Here is a 19614-nt window from a genome sequence, read left to right as displayed (position 1 = left end):
AAGTGGGCTAATAGAATAAATTACATTACCGTTAATATGATATAAGTGGCTGAGTGTGGGCGAGTGCTTCCTGGAAAGAGACTGCAGCGGGATGCATTATGTGAGGCAAATCAGTGAAAGCAGTGATGATCTGGAAATGTTTTTCAGGGAAACTTTGGATTCTGGCGTTCATGGGGATTTTACTTTTACACTTAGGATCTACCTTTAACATTACTGCCAACCATGCAGACCCACGCCCATTCTTGGCAACAATATCTACTCATGCAGAGGTGTCTCTTTGGGTAAGATAATGCACTCTGTAGAAATGTTTAGGATTGGTTTGGGGAACAATTCAAAACTTGGCCTCCAAAATCTGTAAATCTTAGTCAGCTTGAGTACCTGTAAGATTTGTTGGAAAAGGTCTGATCCACAGAAGCCTGATCTTATCACTTACAAGAATAAAGGATCTGTTGCTTTCTTGGTGTCTGTTACCACACAACACCGTTTGAAGTCTAAAGGCTGAGTTATACTTCTTTTAACTGCCCTTGCGCTTGCGTCTTGCGCTTGTGTTAATGGCTCGAGACGTTTATGCTTCATTTAGCTTTGCTGGGGCTTGCGTGTGCTGCGTGGCGATTCACTGCCAGGACAGTAGGTGACAAACCTACTACGATGAAAGGAAATTCACCGCCAGGACCTCTTCGGCAAGTCTCTCTTCGAGTGGATTCATCATAGACATAATATATATAATATATTATGTCTATGGGATTCATGCTTCTTCTTCGCTTTCTACCTTGGCATTTGAAAACAGCGGTCTTTTATTAGGGGATGAAACTGGAAGATGAACACGCCGCCGGATGTGATGTAGATAGTGGCTTGTGCTCGCGTCCAGAGTGGCTACTCTATAGCTCTGCTCACGTCTTGCGTCTTGCGTGAAGTTTAGAAAATTGAGGTGACACACGCAAGCACGCAAGGGGGGCTTGCAACCGCGCACGGGCTTGCGTTGCATCTTGCGTTACCGACTATAAACCAGGCTTTACTGAGTCTATGTTTTGGAGACATGACGTGGTGCTTCACAATCTGATGTCTATGTACTATAAAATCAGATGGGGTAGATACTCAGAGTAAGGCTGCATGATATTAGCAAACAGAAGAGATGTGATATCACTGAGTAATGCGATAACAATATAGCTTGCAATATTTAAACAAATGCTTTGGTAAATGGTGCTCAGATGTTCAAAAAACCTTTGTAGGTGCTTTGAGTGTTGATTTGCAAATGTTAGCTGTTCACATTAAACTGAGCCTGCTAGTAGTTATCAAATAGACAAAACTGACATCATATCCATTTGACATAAGAAATGTTAGCCATGTCATGGTGAATATATTAGCATGTTGGTGTTAGCATTTAGCTCAAAGCCTTGTTGTGCATTAATGTGCCTCATACAGCAGAAACCTATTATTTATTTTTGTCATTAGCTACACTTTGGGTTTCCATGGAGACCTCTCGTTCCCTGTCCATTTCACTGGGGGATGATGACACATTTTACAACATTCATTCTTATTCTTCTACTCATGCAGTTTTTCAATTGATCATTTTGTTTTAAAAACAGTGATTGTTATTCTATGTCTATCTTTATTATCTCTATCATTTAGAGGTTTATAGGAAAGCTACATGAAACGTTGGTCCTAGTATATGTTTTTCCAGTGGTTATACTTTAAAACTGAAAAGTTAGTTGTCCTTTGTGAGAAATGACTGGGATTTTCCAGCAGACATGTTTCCATGCCCTGAGCTACATAAGTTTATTTTTCTGCTTTCATCACTCTGAAATATTTTTTATTTATATCCTATATTGACAAGTGCCTTCTGAGAGGAGGCTATACCCAAGACTCTGAGACACCCCCCCATACACACACACACACACACACACGCACTCCCCACCTCCCCGTCCAATATAGGACAGGTAATGTTATATTAAGGGTACAGATAAGAATTGAAAGATTAATAGCTTTTTCTTTTCTTTTTTCACAGGCCCTGCTAAGAAAGTTAGATCTGTAAAGATATTATAGAAAAGGCATCTCAGATGAGTGAATTTAATGGAATGACATAACCCACCTTTTCAAGTCCAACAGTAACAATGAGAAATATGTCTGGAAAATAGTCAGAGCCTGCTATCAGATAGTGTAGGCACTGTTTTATAGCATCGGCTGTTCTTTAATAGAAGGAGAAATATTGCAGCTAGTTGCTCCGAATTTTTAGGCGTTAATGACATTGAATTTCTGGAGGGAAATCCTTCTCCTAATGGATGAAAAAGCACAAAGAAAGCCTTTGTACCCCTCTGAAAGGCACAAATGATTTCAGCCCTTTAATGAGGAGAAATGAACAAAAGGGGTAGAAATGACAAAGGCTGCTCCAAGTAAACATGACCCTTCTCCTAAATTCTGCCACTGCATGTCACCTCTTGAGAATAAACAAGAGGAAAGACAAAACCAGACACCCCTTTTTCTCTTTTCATGAGGAAAATGTCTGTGTGACGGGGCAGCTACTGATGCGTCCTAATGAGAGAATAACCCACTCCTCGAGCCACAGAGCTCCATAAGGCACCTATGCAGTGGTGGACTCAACCTTCCAGTCAGTAAACAGACCTATTGGTTATTTATTCTTGGTTTGTGGGGAAAGAAGGGACTTCAAGTGAGACAGCAGTAATAACAGAGTGTACTGAGTGGAAATCTACTGTACAAGAAAGCAAAACTCATTATAGTGTGTAAGAGGTGCTAGTTTCTACAAAAAACATTAGAATTCTTTTCACTAAATGAGAACGTAGGTGACGAGATTTTGTTATTGTAGCATACACATACTTCTACAAAACTACATCTGTTTTTTTTTCCTTTCTCTCTGTCAGCATGATCTTTTTAAGGGTATACTTCATGACTGTAAGAAAATGTTCACTCCTGTTTTAGTTCTGTTTTGTTATCCAAAGAGCTCAACACCAGAAAAAATCCAGGTTATTTAGCAGCTAAAATCTTGAACTGAAGACTCAAATGATTATTCTATGTGAGTTTGTCACCACATGCAGCACCTTTAACGCGAAGTATATTCATCCTACCTCCAATTCTAATATAAAAAACTCATTTGTGCCGCTAAGGGTTTGGCGATAAATTAATTTTTCCTCGGGTTACCATCCAACCAGCACTCGGCAACTGCTTAAGTGCTCAGCCCATATTCAGTGAGGTGGGGCACAGGAAGGTTCATTGGAGTCGCTGCTGAATCACTTCTAACAGAAATGATCGTGGATAACCGTACAGCAGAAGAGAATTAAAAAAAATACTCAAATCCTCTGATCATTTTGGTTTTAACTTTAAGAAAACCCGCCGACGCACCTAAACAAAGCAATTTTCCATCTTTTCAAATCAATAGTACCAAAAAGGTGTCTTTTGGCACCTCTGCTTGCCTTTTCTTTTAAAAAAATGATGGGATACCATTTTCTACAGGGCTGAGAGTCACACACTTTTCACAGGCTCTCATAGGAGATGCTTATTTTCTTATGCAATGAAAAACAAATTCACAACTAATTTGAAAAAAGGACACTCACTGCACAGACAAGCGAGACAGTGCAGCACTAATTTACCCTGTTCCTATTAGCACATGCCCAGTATTGTGCTTTGCATGTTTATTACTGTTGAGTGGAATTCATAAAGTTATAAAGCAAACCATAAAGTTAGCTGAGGAAAATTAAAAAAAACAACCCCCAAACTATCCTACAAATAACTGTGTTGTTGTTCTGACAGGTTTTTTTCCAGGCTGTAGACCTTTACTCAACAAGATATTGAATTCACGTCACATAGTTCAGTTATGACCCCCTAAACACAAACCACAGCTCAGATGAATCAGGTAAATTTCCCAAACTAATGTAAGGAAACGGGTTCTGTTTTTTTCCATTTGTATCGCTCAGTCGTGCTCTCTCTCATGTCTTTATGGGACACATAATGAAATTAGGACATCATCAACAAGATTGCCTTAACTGTCCCTTTTCCTGCTAATTTCACAACAGGCTTAGTGATTTATTTATTTTTTTTTTGGAGTCAATGCTCATTTAGTCTAATTCAAGGAATTTTCTTACAACTTAGCTGACTCCCAATCAAAATGACCGTGATAATAGTAACTGCCAGATACACTGATTAAAAGCAGTTCTATAAATCTGGGCACTGGGGCCCAGGCTATCTTTAGTCTGGACTATAGATGAGCCAAAATTATTTTCCTAATGACCCAAAGTCCCTTGTGGGGACTGAAATTAAAAATGTAAAAATGGTTTGGAATCAGTTATTGCCAAAATCAGTTAAACTTTTAAAGTACTTCTAAACCTCAGTGAGAGCCAGTGCAAAGATAATAGATGTGGAGTAATGGGATTGTGTCGTTTAGCCTCTATATTTTGTAATACCTGTAGCTGGCAACGGCGGGAACAGAGAAAGCTCATTCATGAAGAGATAAAAGCATGACTGACCCACCTATAAGAGTCTTTATAGTATTTATAATTCAAACTGAGTTGGACATGTCCCTTCATCTGTTTGAGTGTGAAGTTAGAATAAAAAAAATTAAAAAACTACTCTTTGAGACAAAGGCTTTTGAACAAATAGTGAAGGAAGTCAGGCTGTTGCATAACGCAAATTCGTGCTTTTCTATGTGAATCTTTCTTATGTTAGTACTTACATGATGAAGTGGTAACTGTGGGTTGCCGTTGGAAATACTGTAGAACAAGAAATAAGATAAGACAGCCATCACAAATTAAGGAATCTGTTTCCAGATCAGCTCTCTCATTCACTTGAACAGGATCAATGAGTTAACACTCTGAGCAACCAACCGAGTGCTCCCAAACAAAAGACTTGTGGCTGACTTGATAAATTGTGGTGTCACATACCCTGCAAATCTCTGAAGTGCTGAATCCTTTATATGTAAGTGCAGCTGGCTTGTTGATTGTCTGTAGCACGAACACTGCATTTCTGCCGTTTACCTTGAAATTTTTGATTTGATCAAAGCATAAAGATTTTGCTGCCATGATTACCTCGTAAAGTAAGGTCCATGTCAGAATTGCAAACAGGTGTTGCATCTTATTTGTGATCAGAACGCATGAATCTCTCACTTCAGATTTGTTTCATAGTCTCTCTGCCTCTTTACTTTTTTTTTTTTTTTCCAGTGTCCGTTCAGAAATTTCTTAATATTCAAACTCAGACGATTCACAACAGATTGCACCTCTGCTTGCTTGATGTTCAGGGACTTAATTAGTGAAATCCACACCCTGTTTTAAACAGTTTTGCCCCTAAGGTGTATTTGTTGATGAAACTTCACCTCTCTCTTTGTCTTTAGGTTTTTTTAATTTTTTTTATTCAGTAATGACAGTAGATTTGACCAGAAGTTTAACCACTAAGATCTTCATTCAAATTCCCTTTGGTCCTAATATTTGCAGAGTCACTGTTTTATTTATTTTTAAGAGAACCAACCATTTGAGTTAGGAGTCTTTATATGTAGTAATGTCATGTAATGAAGTATCAAAGGTACATTTAGAAAGGATGTGGATGTCTGATGCATGCAGTTGCACAAAGAATATACGTTATGTAAACTGGAAATGAAGACTGGAAACTCAAAAGTGTGAATCCCACCCTGTGTGTTGACTGAGCCCAGAGGTGCAACATGGTCAGTCACATTAGCAAAGGACTGATTCAAATGACAAACTTTAATTGTTTAGCGATAGTGGAGCTATCTTAAGGAATGCTATGACCATCATCATCCGAAATGTACAAGTAACAATTAAGAATTAACCACTAATAACAATATGTTGTTTATTTTGAATTCTTATTTGTGTCCAAATTACTCCTCAGCACTATATATAGGTATGTATACTTTTATGCGTTATCTCACAAAGCTATTCACATGTGTAACATGATCAATAAACAAGACACCAAGATGGATACGATACCTTCGTACCATAACATTATGATTCCACTGAGCGCAGTTAGACTGATGATTTTGAATCATTACTCACTCAAATCACAACGGAAGCTGCAAAAATCCTCCAGTTTTTTTTTTTTTTCAGGTATATTAGTTTTCTAAGTTACTCTCTTTCAGATGACAGCTCCTATGATGTGAATAGGAAACAGCATTGGTGTGTCCTAAGATATTCACATTGATTGTGAGACCTGCCTCCATAAAAGACTGTTGTCTACATCAAGGTTGTCTCCTCCTCCTCCGCCTCCTCAGTCAGTAATAGAATTAATGTACAGTGATTATTTTGACAGCTACAAAGCGTTTGATGTTTTGGATTCTTATTCCAGCTCATTATGTTGGATGTAGAATGACACAATTACTGAGGATAAGCTGTCTGTTTTAATTGAAGGGTACTAACTGACAGTGAAATCATGGAAACAGACAAAGAGCTGCAGAGTCGTTTTGAAATATCACAAAAGAGTATCTTTAGCTGATTAAAGAAATACTTGCTTGTCGATTTTAGATTTAAGGTAACAACCAGTCTACTGAAACCTAAACCCATTTGTTAATATTTATGAGTTTCAGAGGTTAAGGGGTCTTTCTTCCTTTCTGTCTTTAAATATGAGATAAACATTTGTTAGAAGTAATTCCTGCGGCCCTAAAGCTTGCAAACTGAGCTTTTGGGTCTGGAAGAACAGGAGGAATTTGAGCTTTCAACTTAAAGTCTCTCAGTTGCTATATGTCTCTTTCCTTTCACAACAAGCTGCAATTACTGTTATTGTTGAAATACAGTGAATCATACATGAATCCTGTGGTTTTAGAAAGAAAACCTGTAAAATATACAAATAGGACAACATGCAGAAAAACAAAAGATTTTCAACGGTGGCTTTTAGAGTCCTGATGAGGTTGAGGAGAATGTTCTGCTTCCTTCCTGCAGTGCCTCAGTTTGCTTTCTTACAGTTTACAGCATCTGGACTGGACTAAAATGTCATGACTGAGATTTTACTTTTCATTGATTCTCACTAAGACAGTTCTAAAAGTGCAAATGCTCCCATATTTCCTCCCAGTGTAACTTGGGGAGTACAGAGGAAACTCCTACTGCCTACAGCAGCCTTATCAAGAGTCTTCATCTGTACCAGCATGATTTAACGCTGGAGAGATTTATCTCACAGGTATCTCACAAATTAGAATCCTTTCTGCAGGCACACTGGGATGAATAAATCTAATTTGATCAATTCTGTGGTTTCATTACTACGAACTATGTTACTGAATCAAATAACATGTACTTCTCTTTTGTAGATTTGTTGTCCTCCACCAGTGTTGGCTTTATTAAGTGTTGTCTTCTCTCTAAAGATGCAGTTTTTTACAGTTAGGGTGAAGACAATGTGTTTTCCTCTAGTATCTTTTTTTACCCGTCTCTGTCTTCTGTAACCGTGGGGGCAGACAGCTATAACTCGGTTCCTCGCTCTGCACACAATGACAGCGCACTTAGTGTTTCACCACAGATGGTGTGAGTGCTGCTGGAAGATTAGGGCATGCTTTTCTTTTCTACACACAGTCACACAAACACACACACATACTATTTTGATCATGCCTAACTTGAAACATTGGGTTACTTGATTGAACGTGTCCTCCGAAGGAATCAACTCCCTTAATACAAGGTTAAAAGTTAGCCTCTTAATCTGCTTGATATAAAAACAAATGATGTGATATATTGTACATTGTCCCATGTGGTTTGTTTGAACCGATACGTAAAGTATGGCTGCCATGTATATGTACACACTCTAAACAGACAAATCCCTCATTTTCCCCGTTCAAACAACACCAACCTGCCCTGACCGCTGCTTCAGGGATTCACTGCTGAGGGAGCTCTCTGTAGAATCAATTAATCTCCAGCTCAAGAAGTCAGACGAATGGGTCTGTAGGCAGACTTAAACAGACTGAAAGACTTACAGAACTGTTATCCTAATCACAGGGTTGTCTTATTAAGAGCAGAGTCTTCCTCTCTGCTTCACAGCAGTGGAACTTTTAACAGCCTTATTGGATGTGAGGAGTTATTCCACCTCAGGCTCATACATTCATTGTGTTTTCTAACCTTAGATGTTGATTGATTTTTTTTTTTTTTGATTGTTAACATTTCACTGCATGTTTTCTTTTAAAACAGAGTTTTGCCATTGTGATGTTGAGAAGATGAATAGCACTTCACCACATTTCAGAAACACACAAAAACAGGATTAAGCTTTCATTACAGATAAGAATAAATGTAGCAGAATTGATATTGTTTTCTTCAGTACAATCATAAACTTGACACTTCCCTCTGCATGTAAAGCTGATGTTGTTAGTATGTGTAGACTAAACCATATATAGCTTTACTCATATATTGAGTTTTACACAGCTTTGTGTTTACCTGCGTACTTACTTTTACTTGCCTCACATTAAACACCCAGATAACTGATGCACATATACACTGCTGTCCACATGATGTAAAAGAAAAAATCTGATTCATCGCACTTCTACCTTTGCTCTATTGTTCAATACTAATGCCTGTGTGCACATTATAGATTCTTTGGGGGGGTGGGCAGAGGTCAGCAAGGACAGTGTGACAGGTCTGCCACACAACCCCTTATGCAACAAGCTGCAATACAATGTATTCTTCTCCCACATTGTGCATGCCACAGCAGCTCCTCTGTGGTTGACAGAGGTTGGCATACCAAGCAGCTGTTGAAAACTTTGATTTTATGCCAGCTTAAAAGTCAGATGGAAACATAAATATGTCCGCCTCATAAACAGGTGTGTCAGAGAGGCATTGGCATTATTTTACAGGATATAAACTGTTATAGCTTTGCTTACCTTTCAAAGAATTTTCTGTCATCTGCTGCCCTTTTAGAAGCAGTTCTTTTTTTTTCGTTTTGGTTCATAATGTAATCCGTTCACACCTACCTCCCCTCCGTTGTTTAAGTGTTTACTCATCTGACACGGTTTGTCATTTCAACGGTAAAACAGTCTGCTCATAAATATTAACTACTCCCAATCTGCATAAAACACAGTCTGCTAAAAACACACGCTGTACACATGCACATCTACACACCCATAACCTTGTGTTTTGCACAGTGTCACTGAGGACTCGAAGCCTCCTTCATCTATGGGTCTTTATGGCTATACAATAGATTTCAGTCCTCATATAATATCCTAAACTGTTGTTGTTTTCTGAAGCTGTAACGATTCATAAGAGTTGGAGCTGAAAAAAACAGCAGAAATCCCCATCGTGACAAATGACATCAAGAAGAAACTCCTCTGGTCACTCTTCCTAACTTCATGTCACAGAGAAAAAGAAAACAAAGCTGTTTTTGACTGGTAGGATGAGAATTCTTGCTAATGTCAATATGTCAGTCACAAAATGGAAAACTGAAGCTCTATAATGACATTTGTTTCCTTTTTAAATTTGTATCCTGCAGGGGCATGATACCTTGATTTAGTTTTCTCTAGACTTCATTTCCTGTAGAGTGGGACATTTTAATTAACGATATCATACTATTATCCATGGCTGAGATGTAGATTTTAGGAGATACACTGTTTCCTGATCATTTATGTATTTATTTTTATAGAAAGCCGCTGTTTAGAGTATGAATGTGTAAAATTTTTTCAAGCTAACTCCTCTACATTAGCATCTGTACTGAAGAAATTTAACTTAGAGCCTGTAGTTTTCCAAAATAAAATGTCTCAGCATTTCCCCATGTTTCCAGAGATTATAAATATCACCCTCAATATTCAGACCTGACTGTTGCAGACTATTGAATCTCTGCATAATGTCCCAACAGGCACAAGGACTCAACAAAATATCTGTATTAACTGAAAAATCAGTGAAAGCTCAGACTACCCTTAGATTTTCATAGCTAGACATTGTAATCAGGCCATAAAATAGAGAATAACTAACTGCATACTCCTCTAGATGATTTTGACTAGACTTCATTTGTATCCACTTTATGTTCGGTATTTTTGGCATTTAAACTCTTTTCCTGTGGATAAAACTTCCTGACTTTTAAGCACAAAGGTTTGCATCAAAGTGCAGTTAAATCGCTTGGAAGCTGTACAGAATGTTTAGCAGATATTTGTATGAAGTCTGTACAAGAAGTGAGTCTTGGAGTACAAACGGTAATGCTGTGCTTGTCACAGTAAACTGTTTGTTGAATGTCTCTCTGCTCTTGTTTTTGCACCACTCTGATTTCAGCGCTCTTGGAGCGAAAAATTAGTCCCTCTCCAATCATATGTAATGTGACAAAATATCATTAACTATTAGGGTTGTGCGTTACTGAAACAACATCTTTCGGGAAGTTAGTCTCACTTTGTCCTGTGTGTGAAGAGCAGTCTACTACAGAACAGCCAATCGACAGCTGGCAGGGAGTGACTCTTATGCTCAAGGACAGGAGAGCTTGTCATCTGCATGAACTCCTAGAGAGGATGGTGTTTCTGTCGAAGGACAACCAGTCCATATCTTTAAATAACAGTTCACCCTTAACATAAATTACAGCACAAGGAAAAGCATTCATCACACTGATGATATATGCACTATCATTTATTCACATACTTTAAATGTCATTTCACGCACAACCTCAACCTCACTAGTAGGTTACGAGGCCGTGACCTCGACGAGTAATCATATTTTTTGTCTTCCTGTGCCCACTAGAGACACCAGGGAGGGGAGAGGAAGGTCAGCCAGACACATCATTCTCTGACTCGTCGCTCTTCGCTCACTGGGGTCAGGAGCTCAGTCCAGACAACCGGCGGGTGGCACTGAAGATGTTCCAGTACTATGGATATAACGCCTACCTCAGTGATCGTCTCTCTTTAAGCAGGCCAATACCCGACCTCAGGCCTGATGGGTAAGACTCCAGGTGGAGTAGTGGTCAAACAGAGATTACATACCACCCCTACAGTGGATGCTAGTCAGCAATATAGATCTGATATGTTTGGGTAAATGCTTTTGCTGTTGTATTTTTTTCCAGAAATGTATAACAACTACATTAAAGGTTTGAAAATGGACAGAGCTCCAAAAACATAACATGCCTAAACAATTCCATGAAACTGCCTTGGATGATTGAATTTTGTAAAATTTCTGCGCTTTAAGGCTCAAAATATGTTACGAGCCTATGTTTTCCTTTGCAGATTAATATATGCATATGTTTTTCATTAAGTGACACTATTACAACTATTGAATGTTAAAAAACGCCTATATAGGAGTAAGAAGTAGAAAAGTGCAGCTTTACATCACAGACTTTCATACCAACGAACCAAGTTGGAGCCTCATCTGACCCATTGCCATCCAAGGACTTGTGAATTTTCAGTTTCGCTGACAGTTATGGCGTGTTAGCGCATTAGAAAAAATAAAAACAAAACAAAAATTGGCATAGATATGAACACATAAATGATTCATTAACTGAACTCTGTCTAGTACAAAAAAAGGTGCAGATCAAAACATAACAATCTCACAAATTTAGGGCCTTTCCTGTACCACAAGTACCTTTTTGACATGCGGCCATACATGCCTTTTGCACATCTTGTGCTGTGTGTTCTGACATGATAGGTAGCGTGCTCTGTGAAATTATAAAGAGACTGAGTCAACAGCCTTAATGGAGGCTCCGTGAGGCTGTTTTCTATGCTGATATCAGCATGATATCATGTTCATAATGGAGTCACTCCAGGCCAACTCACCTAACCGTTCTGAATCATGTCACAGAATTACTGGATAATAAAAAGAATTGTCATGTGAAAACCTCTGTTAAGTTCACAGGATGCCAAACCCAAAAGCTATTCTCCAGAAACTTTTTAGTCCAAAATTGTTACAGTTTGGCCTTCAGAGCTTGTTTAATCGTTTTTGTAGTCTTACCAGTGACCTTTTTTTTAATGACTAATAATTTTCACTGAATAGTTGTGAATTTCTACAAATAAATTTGCAGCTAAATGGTTGTTGCTGAATGGGTTACAGTGTCCAAAAAATGTATCAGGTATGGGGAAACACAGTATATTAGTGTCTGAATGCAGTATTCCTTATTTATTGAATACTAACAACTGACTTGACAATAAACTGTGAAAAAGGAACCCATAATTTTGAGAAAACCGCCTGTGCTTTTAAAAACTTACCGCTGATGTTTTCACAGGAAGCCTATAGTCAGATGGGTTGAACTTCAGTGTTTCTCCTCGTCTAATTCTTCACCACTGATGTCAACCACTTCACAGATAGTCAAAATCTTTTCCAGAAATACACCAAATCAACCCAAATGAAAATTCTTCAATTTTCTAAAGAAACAAACAAACAACATTCTGTCTCTGTTTTCTATTGATCCAGTTCTATTGTAACAAAAAAGTTGTTTTTTAATTCAGGAATAACCAAGTGCTCCAGAGCTTTCTTTATTTAACTTTTGAGTTGGAAGTTAATATCTGTTATCAATATATAACCCATTATAGATTATTATTTCTTTAGCAATAATACAGTAATAATGATAATATTTCCCTAAAATGTCTCGTTTTTTCTTACTTTTCTCTGATGCATCACAGCGCTGTTTTCTTGATCGCAGCTCTCTCTCCTCGTTCTTTGTTGGTCTTGTTCGACTTACCACAGCATGCAAGCTAACAGTGTTAAGTGGAAATGTTGCAGACCCCTTGAGAGAATCCTCACCTGTGGATGTAACAACAACTTCTCTGCAGTGGCGCTGAAGCCCTCTACATACAGCCGTACTTGTACTCTTAAGTATTTTGAAAATCTGTGCGGACGATTTGCCATTGTGTGGGCATGAATCACAAAACGCGGGTATCTCATGTGGGTGTATGAATCACATATGATTATATGTGGCAGAATTATGACTCTTTAAGCACATTTATTTCCTAAGAGTATGGATTTAAAGATTACTTTTTTTCTGTGCTGACCAGAGTTGGGCTCTGAAGCACGCTATTATGATCACAACAATTAGATACTGAAAACCTTGTCTTCTGAAATCCTGTTGCAAATTCACTAGCTACTGTACACATTCATTCACAGTCACACACACTCAGGGAAATGGTGTGTCTTGTTTGCTATGTCACCACATCTTAGCAGCATGCTGAAATGGGGAACGGCTGTTCCTGCCCACATCAAGAGGATAGTTTCCGAAATGGAAAACAAAGCAGAGAAGAGCAATGTCAAGTAGAATTTTAATGGAAAAACACCATTAGTAGATCTACCTCCCAAACAGTGGCATTATAATGGTAAATATATCCATGCCATTCTGTTTAGCCCCTGGGTTCCTACTTTGGAAACTAAAGTATTTATAAAAGTTTGTGCTTTGATTTAGCCCTGGAACACTAGCACCACCTTCTAAGAAGTGTTGACAACCTGTGAGCCATTTTTTACTTCAGCTTGCATGTTAACATCACCAAGGTTGAAGAAGAAGGTGAGGTGACATCCTGGTGTGAAAGTTTGCACAGCTTAAAGATCTTCGGGGCATTTTCTCCACATCTCTGAACTCCCCGCAAACCATTAAATCCCACTAAATGCAGGCTCTTTGCACTCATCTGAAATGGTTGCAGGAAAGACATTTATCAGACACATTTTGTGTCTCTGTTTCAAATCTCCAGTAACCAAGCCGGGGCGTTCTGTGGATACAGCATGATGGAGAGCATGAGAACCGTGAGCAGCAGTGTGACTTTGTGGTATTCTGCTGGCTGGATGAGAACAGATTAAGAATCACAATTCCAATGCAATTCTTTCTCAACAATTGGATAGAATAGTCATATCGAGAGATTATACTGGAGAATTTTAATAAGATTTTGCTTCGGCACTTTACCACTATTGGGAAGGAAGGATATACAGGAAGAAGAAATTTTGATAATGAGGATTTTGGTTTTTAAAAAGCCGTAGTTCAAACTCAAAGGTATGTTACCTGAAGTTTTAGGGTTGTTCCGTTGCAGTTTGTTTTCCCTATATTTCTTGGAAGTTTCAGGCATCAGTTTCCTCTTGGGAGAAGAGGCTTAAATCATATCAATGTGTTGATAGAAAAAACAGGGTTTTAGACGGGAAAGAAATGAGCGTGACTGCTGCCTGACATTAGCACACAATCAATTCTACGTTCTCTGTAAAACTGACCCACTTTATAACGTAAACTACTTTTATAGATGCTTGTGTGATTAATGAATACAAGTCCTGAGTAAATCTTCCAAGAAGCTGGATTGGCAGAAAAACTGACAACATCCTGCTTTTTATGACCCAAATGCATCTTTTAAACCTTTGAACATGACAAATGTATCAACTCTAAGCAAGTATTTTTCATTATCCTCCACAGGTGCAGAAACATTACTTATTCTCTGAATCTCCCTCAAGTGAGCGTTGTGTTCATTTTTGTGAATGAAGCCTTGTCTGTCATCCGGCGGTCCATCCACTCTGCCATCAACAGGACCCCCTCCCACCTTCTTAAAGAGATAATCCTGGTGGACGACAACAGCAATAACGGTAAGAAGCATCATTTCATACATTAAGTGTGAGCTGACACCTAATCCCCTCCCTCAAATTGGAATTGTTTAGTTGTAGCTTAGAAGCTGAAAGGAGAACTGGCCTTCTGTTCAAGCTCTGGCTTTATCAACTTGCTGAATCAACATGTGAAGGTCTGTAGTAATAGAGATTATTGTCATACTGTGAATTCTTCCATGCATACAAAATGCTAAAAACACTGCTTCCACGTGCACTTTATTGCCAAAAGTATTCACTCACCCATCCAAATAATTAAATTCAGGTGTTTCAATCACTTCTGTGGCCACAGGTGTATAAATTCAAGCACCTAGGCATGCAGACTGCTTCTACAAACATTTGTGAAAGAATGGCTCGCTCTCAGGAGCTCAGTGAATTCCAGCGTGTTACCGTGATATTATTCTATATAGAATTATATTTTGCATTTTATTGATGCTGAATTTCACTGGAGCAACTTTATCCTCAGACAAATATATGGAGACATTAACACACCGAAATTTGATCATTAATTCATGGGCATGCAAAAGATAAATGACAGAAATTACTCCTGGGGTATGATTGGCATTAAAAGACAGTTTCATTGTTTTTATACATGGACCCTGTTATCCTGATTGACACAAACTTCAAATTGGCTGCTGTGAAACGGTTTCAATGTAATCCAAGGTGCAACTGTAGAGTCCTTGTTTCATTGTTTCTCACAACAATATACAGTACTTTGCAAAAGTGAACCGCCCCTTGTTTTTTTCTACTCTCTTGTTATCTTATAAAGGGACTTGAGCTATAATTCTGCAGGTCTTTTTGAAGGTCTTTTCGGAATATTTTTCCCTTTTTAAGACAATGGTTACTTATTTGTTCATTTTCAGTACCTGACTATTTTCAGAGGAGCTTTTTTTTTTTGTTAACTCACTTAACACTGAACTGTGAATAATTCAAGCAAAATATCACATACAACTTAGCAAAGACTTTCCTCACAGCATATGAGGAAATGAGTGTTGGTTCAATTTCTTCGCACAATACTGTACATATTCCGGCAAAGATAAATGTGCGTCTGATATGTTTCTGATATCTCGCTGACTTGAGTTGTTGAATGATGAAGGATGACAAGAGTGTGATCGTGAGTAAAGAGAGCCCTCTGGTGAACTTTGGAATGAAATTAAGAGTCAAGGTACAAAGACCCAACGGTTATTTTCCAGTTTAAAAACAAAACAAAAAATAGTTTTTGTATTTTTTCAATTTTGACAACAAATTGATCTCCTGCTCTTCGCAAAGCTTTCACAAACTATCTGTTGGTAGTTTGGTTGAATGAGACGTGTTGTTGCTGTGGCTATACTGGTGTTATAAATGGCTGTTTGCACACTGCATCTTGCAGACCAGAGCGTTTACAGTTGCTATTTCGATCAGTACAGCTTCTGAGAGTCAAATATGGGAAGAATTAATGCATTAATGCAACTTCTCCTGAGAAGAAAATGTTGCTCTGAGAGCAGTGAGACCTGCTGCAGACAGATCAGTGGTAATTTTACAAGCTTAAAGGATTTTGTTGATGTGGCATCGGCACATAAAAAGCATGCCAAGACAGCGGAAAATTAAGGCGTTTTTCTTCAAATGAGCACTTTTCCCCCTTACATTGCAGTCATTTTTAAGTAGCATTCTCACTCATAATTCGAAAGATGACACTTTTGTCCCAGAGTTTCCATTTAATCGATCAGTCATCTCAAACACAGGTCTGCCAGCTGCTGAAGTGACAAGACAGTTTCATCCAGCTGCTGGTCTACATCTGTGAAGATGTTACAGCTGATATCTGAAAGGAGATAAACTGGGTGCACTGGCCTCATATCCAAAATGATAACCTTTTCACCTGAAAAGAAATCGTGTAAAATTTGTAAAATTACTTGATAGTCCTGATTAGATGAGAATTGGAGCAGCTTGCGTCAGACAAGGGCGTAACTTTGGGTCTACCATTGGGGGGGTTAAACTCGCAGCATATTTATTTATTTATTTAATCATTTTCTTGCTCGCCAATTTGCCATTCCTGTGTTAGAAATACATTGTGATACTTTTACTGATTTAGGCTACTTAACGTAAATGCAGCAGTTCACTTCACTATTTATGCCATAACGACACAGTAGTTAAATTCAGTGTTTAAGCACTAGCCAACATTGGCAGATGACAAGAACTTAAAGATAAATCAATTTCATCACTGTATTGGCACCTACATGCAGCAAATGTATTATGCACAATGCAACTCTCGATACATCACACAATACAGGGTGGCGCACTGGAGAGCAGCTTGCACCTTTATTCTGAACTGATTTCACATATTGCCCACTTACTATCACATTAAGATTGCTATAAATTAATAATAATATTATTAAAGGAGTCAGACCTGTTACTGATGGTGAACTTGTCTTTAATGTCGGGTGTGTTTCCAGAGCCACTAAAAACAGCTGTAATCAAACTTCTGCTGAAAAAGGACAGTCTTGACAAGACACAAATGAACAACTACAGGCCTATCTCAAATCTCCCATTTTTAAGTAAGATCATTGAAAAAGCGGTTTTTCAACCACTTAATTACTTTTTAAAACAAAACAACTGCTATGACACCTTCCAGTCAACTTTTAGACAGAACCACAGCACTGAGACTGCTCTGACAAAGAGTTTAACAACATATGTCTGAATACAGACGGTGGAAAAATGTCAGTCTTAGTTCTACTAGATCTCAGTGCTGCATTTGATACAGTTGACCACAATATATTACTGAAACGACTGGAAAACTGGGCGGGTTGAACAAATTTCACGGAAAAACATATGTTTTGACTGATAAGCCCGGTGAAGATTTAACACATTAGCAGTCATTCCAGTTGTCAACGCCGCTTAAAAAGGTGATTTTCTCCTCTTCTAGCATTATCGTGACAGGAGAACCATGCCAACTTTGGATGCAGTTATCTTAGCGATAGCAATAGCCTCAATATACATATCGTTGGAAACTTAGTTTATGGCCGTTCATGTGAGCACAATAACTTAGTTTTGTAAATTTTACCAAAGCGACTGGTTTCGCCTTGCAGGATCACATATAAGGAACACATGAGGTGAACGTCTTGGTATGTGCAAGACAACATTCAAGATTTTTGCGCTAGCTTTGTGAACTTTCTGAGCAGCCGTCACAGCCCTTTTCCATCAATTTAACTCTCGTTAATCCACCTCTTAGCACAACAAACCCCAAAAAAGTGTGACTGTTTTGGAGCAAACAGCAACTTTAGATACAGTTCAGTGACATTGGTTCCACACAGTGATCCCTGGCACCCTCTGGCACCACTCACCAGGTCCAGCGGCTGCGCATAAACAAACTTTTGGTAGAGAAATTGGGTTGGGTAATACCAAGTAGTCGGTTTGGGGGGGGGGGGGGGTTACATTACAGATTATTTAAAACATGATACTATCTTGAAATGAAATGAATGAATAAAGAAAACAAACAAAAGTTATTCATTCAGAATGTTATGATATTTTTTGATGATTTGATTTGATGATATTGGGGGGGTTATATTAGCTGGATCTGATTTTTGAGGGGGTCATGACCCCCGTAACCCCCGTGCAAATTACGCGCATGGCGTCAGAGTTTCTGCCATTAGTGCTGGTTGGTCTGAAAGGCATTTTAAATAGAATAAGCTGTGACAGACTCACAAGTCACAGGGGGTACGTGTATATCTATGGCTCCTCTGATGGTTTCCAGACTCCTTTAATGTTAATTAAGGGGCCGTGTTCACTGGGTTGAGTCGATGGATGAATAACACTAATTAGCTGCAGAGCCATGAAATTTGCCCTGTGGTATCTAACAATCCAGTGAGGTGATGAGGTGTTTGCAAGTATCTTATCTGCATTCCTAAGCCAAATTCTTACATCTGCATGCATTGGTCGTATTATAAATAGACTTAATTTAAGAAAATATTCAGTCTTTTCTGACATTGTGGGACTTCTGAGCTCTGTTAACATCGAGATGACTGCCATGGGAGATGGGAGACGTCTGCCATGCAATGCAAAAAAAATAAAAAATAGACTCAAAGTCACCTGTGAAAGGAGTAGCTGGTAATTTAAAGCGCAGGACAACACTAAAAAGGCAGAAAGCAAGCCATAAAACGGTAACGATACTGTGCCAAAGTCATTTATAGGTTTTACTCTTATAGATTGGCTGTGCTGCTTGTAACAAGGACTGAGACAGTCAGCTTGGGAAATAGTGTTTACCAAAGTCAATAATGCAAAACATGCAGTGTGCTGCAGCCTTCTGAAACAGAATTTAGATCAATATGGTATATTTTGTTAATTTAACACAAAACACTGGGATAAGAATAGTCTTTCGGGTTATTATTGCTGAATATATCTAAAGTTCAAAAATAGAAAAGTGAAACTGAGGATTACCACATATCACATGCAATAGACATCCATATTTCATCACATAATTGAGAGCTTAAAGAGTCATGATCTCGAGCTCCTTCAGAGACTAAATTCACGCTTTGACATTTTGCTGATGGCATTTCACCCAGTTTACTTGAGCATTCTGTGACACTGGGTCTGATAGTCTGGGTGTTATCATTGTCATCATGACTGTGTATCTCATCTGTGCTAAATGTTATTAGCCTGTTGACCCACGATGCCGCTGGGATTGTTGAATGGGTCATCATCCTGAGCTAACCTCCAGGCATCCACAACTTTACATTAGTTATCCTGCGTTGTCACAGCCCACCTCCGAGAGGTATTAGTATGCAGGAGAACAAGTAGCCATCAAGGGAGAAAAGGGCAAATTGGCCTCGGTGATTTCTCCTGAATTGGATAATGTCCCAAACTGTAGCCTAAGAAAGAATCACTGGTGTAAGAGCTAGATTTTTAGGATGGGGGGGTTAATTTATCAGACAGGCTGTACAGAAGATGTAGCATTTCATCCTTCAACTTACATGTAAAGAATTCTGTGATAACATGCTATCTTCGAGCAGAAGAGAATGAATAAGATATTATTTAAGTCAGTAGTTGCTCTGGCGAGCTGTCTCTGCAGCGTCACTAATTGTCAGGAAATGTCTGAGTCAGCTGTTGTATCTGAGCATGTCAAGACAATGGAGCCTTTCAAGTGTCCTCAAAAAAAGATGAATGATTTGATAATCAATAATTAGTTTTATCAACT

General features: G+C 38.5%; 1 protein-coding gene across 1 annotated transcript in view; it reads left to right on the top strand.

Annotated features, from left to right (window-relative positions):
- Positions 1–19614, top strand: part of galnt18b (UDP-N-acetyl-alpha-D-galactosamine:polypeptide N-acetylgalactosaminyltransferase 18b) — a 101711-nt gene that overhangs the window by 32738 nt on the left and 49359 nt on the right. The window contains exons 2-3 of the mRNA XM_075460462.1: positions 10638–10833; positions 14266–14432. Of these exons, the coding sequence (XP_075316577.1) occupies positions 10638–10833; positions 14266–14432 (363 nt within the window). The remainder of the gene's footprint in view (positions 1–10637; positions 10834–14265; positions 14433–19614) is intronic.

This window comes from Odontesthes bonariensis, chromosome 1, assembly GCF_027942865.1.
Source record: "Odontesthes bonariensis isolate fOdoBon6 chromosome 1, fOdoBon6.hap1, whole genome shotgun sequence".
NCBI lineage: Eukaryota > Metazoa > Chordata > Actinopteri > Atheriniformes > Atherinopsidae > Odontesthes > Odontesthes bonariensis.
Note: the sequence above shows the minus strand (reverse complement) of the source record. Positions and strands in the feature narration are given on the sequence as shown.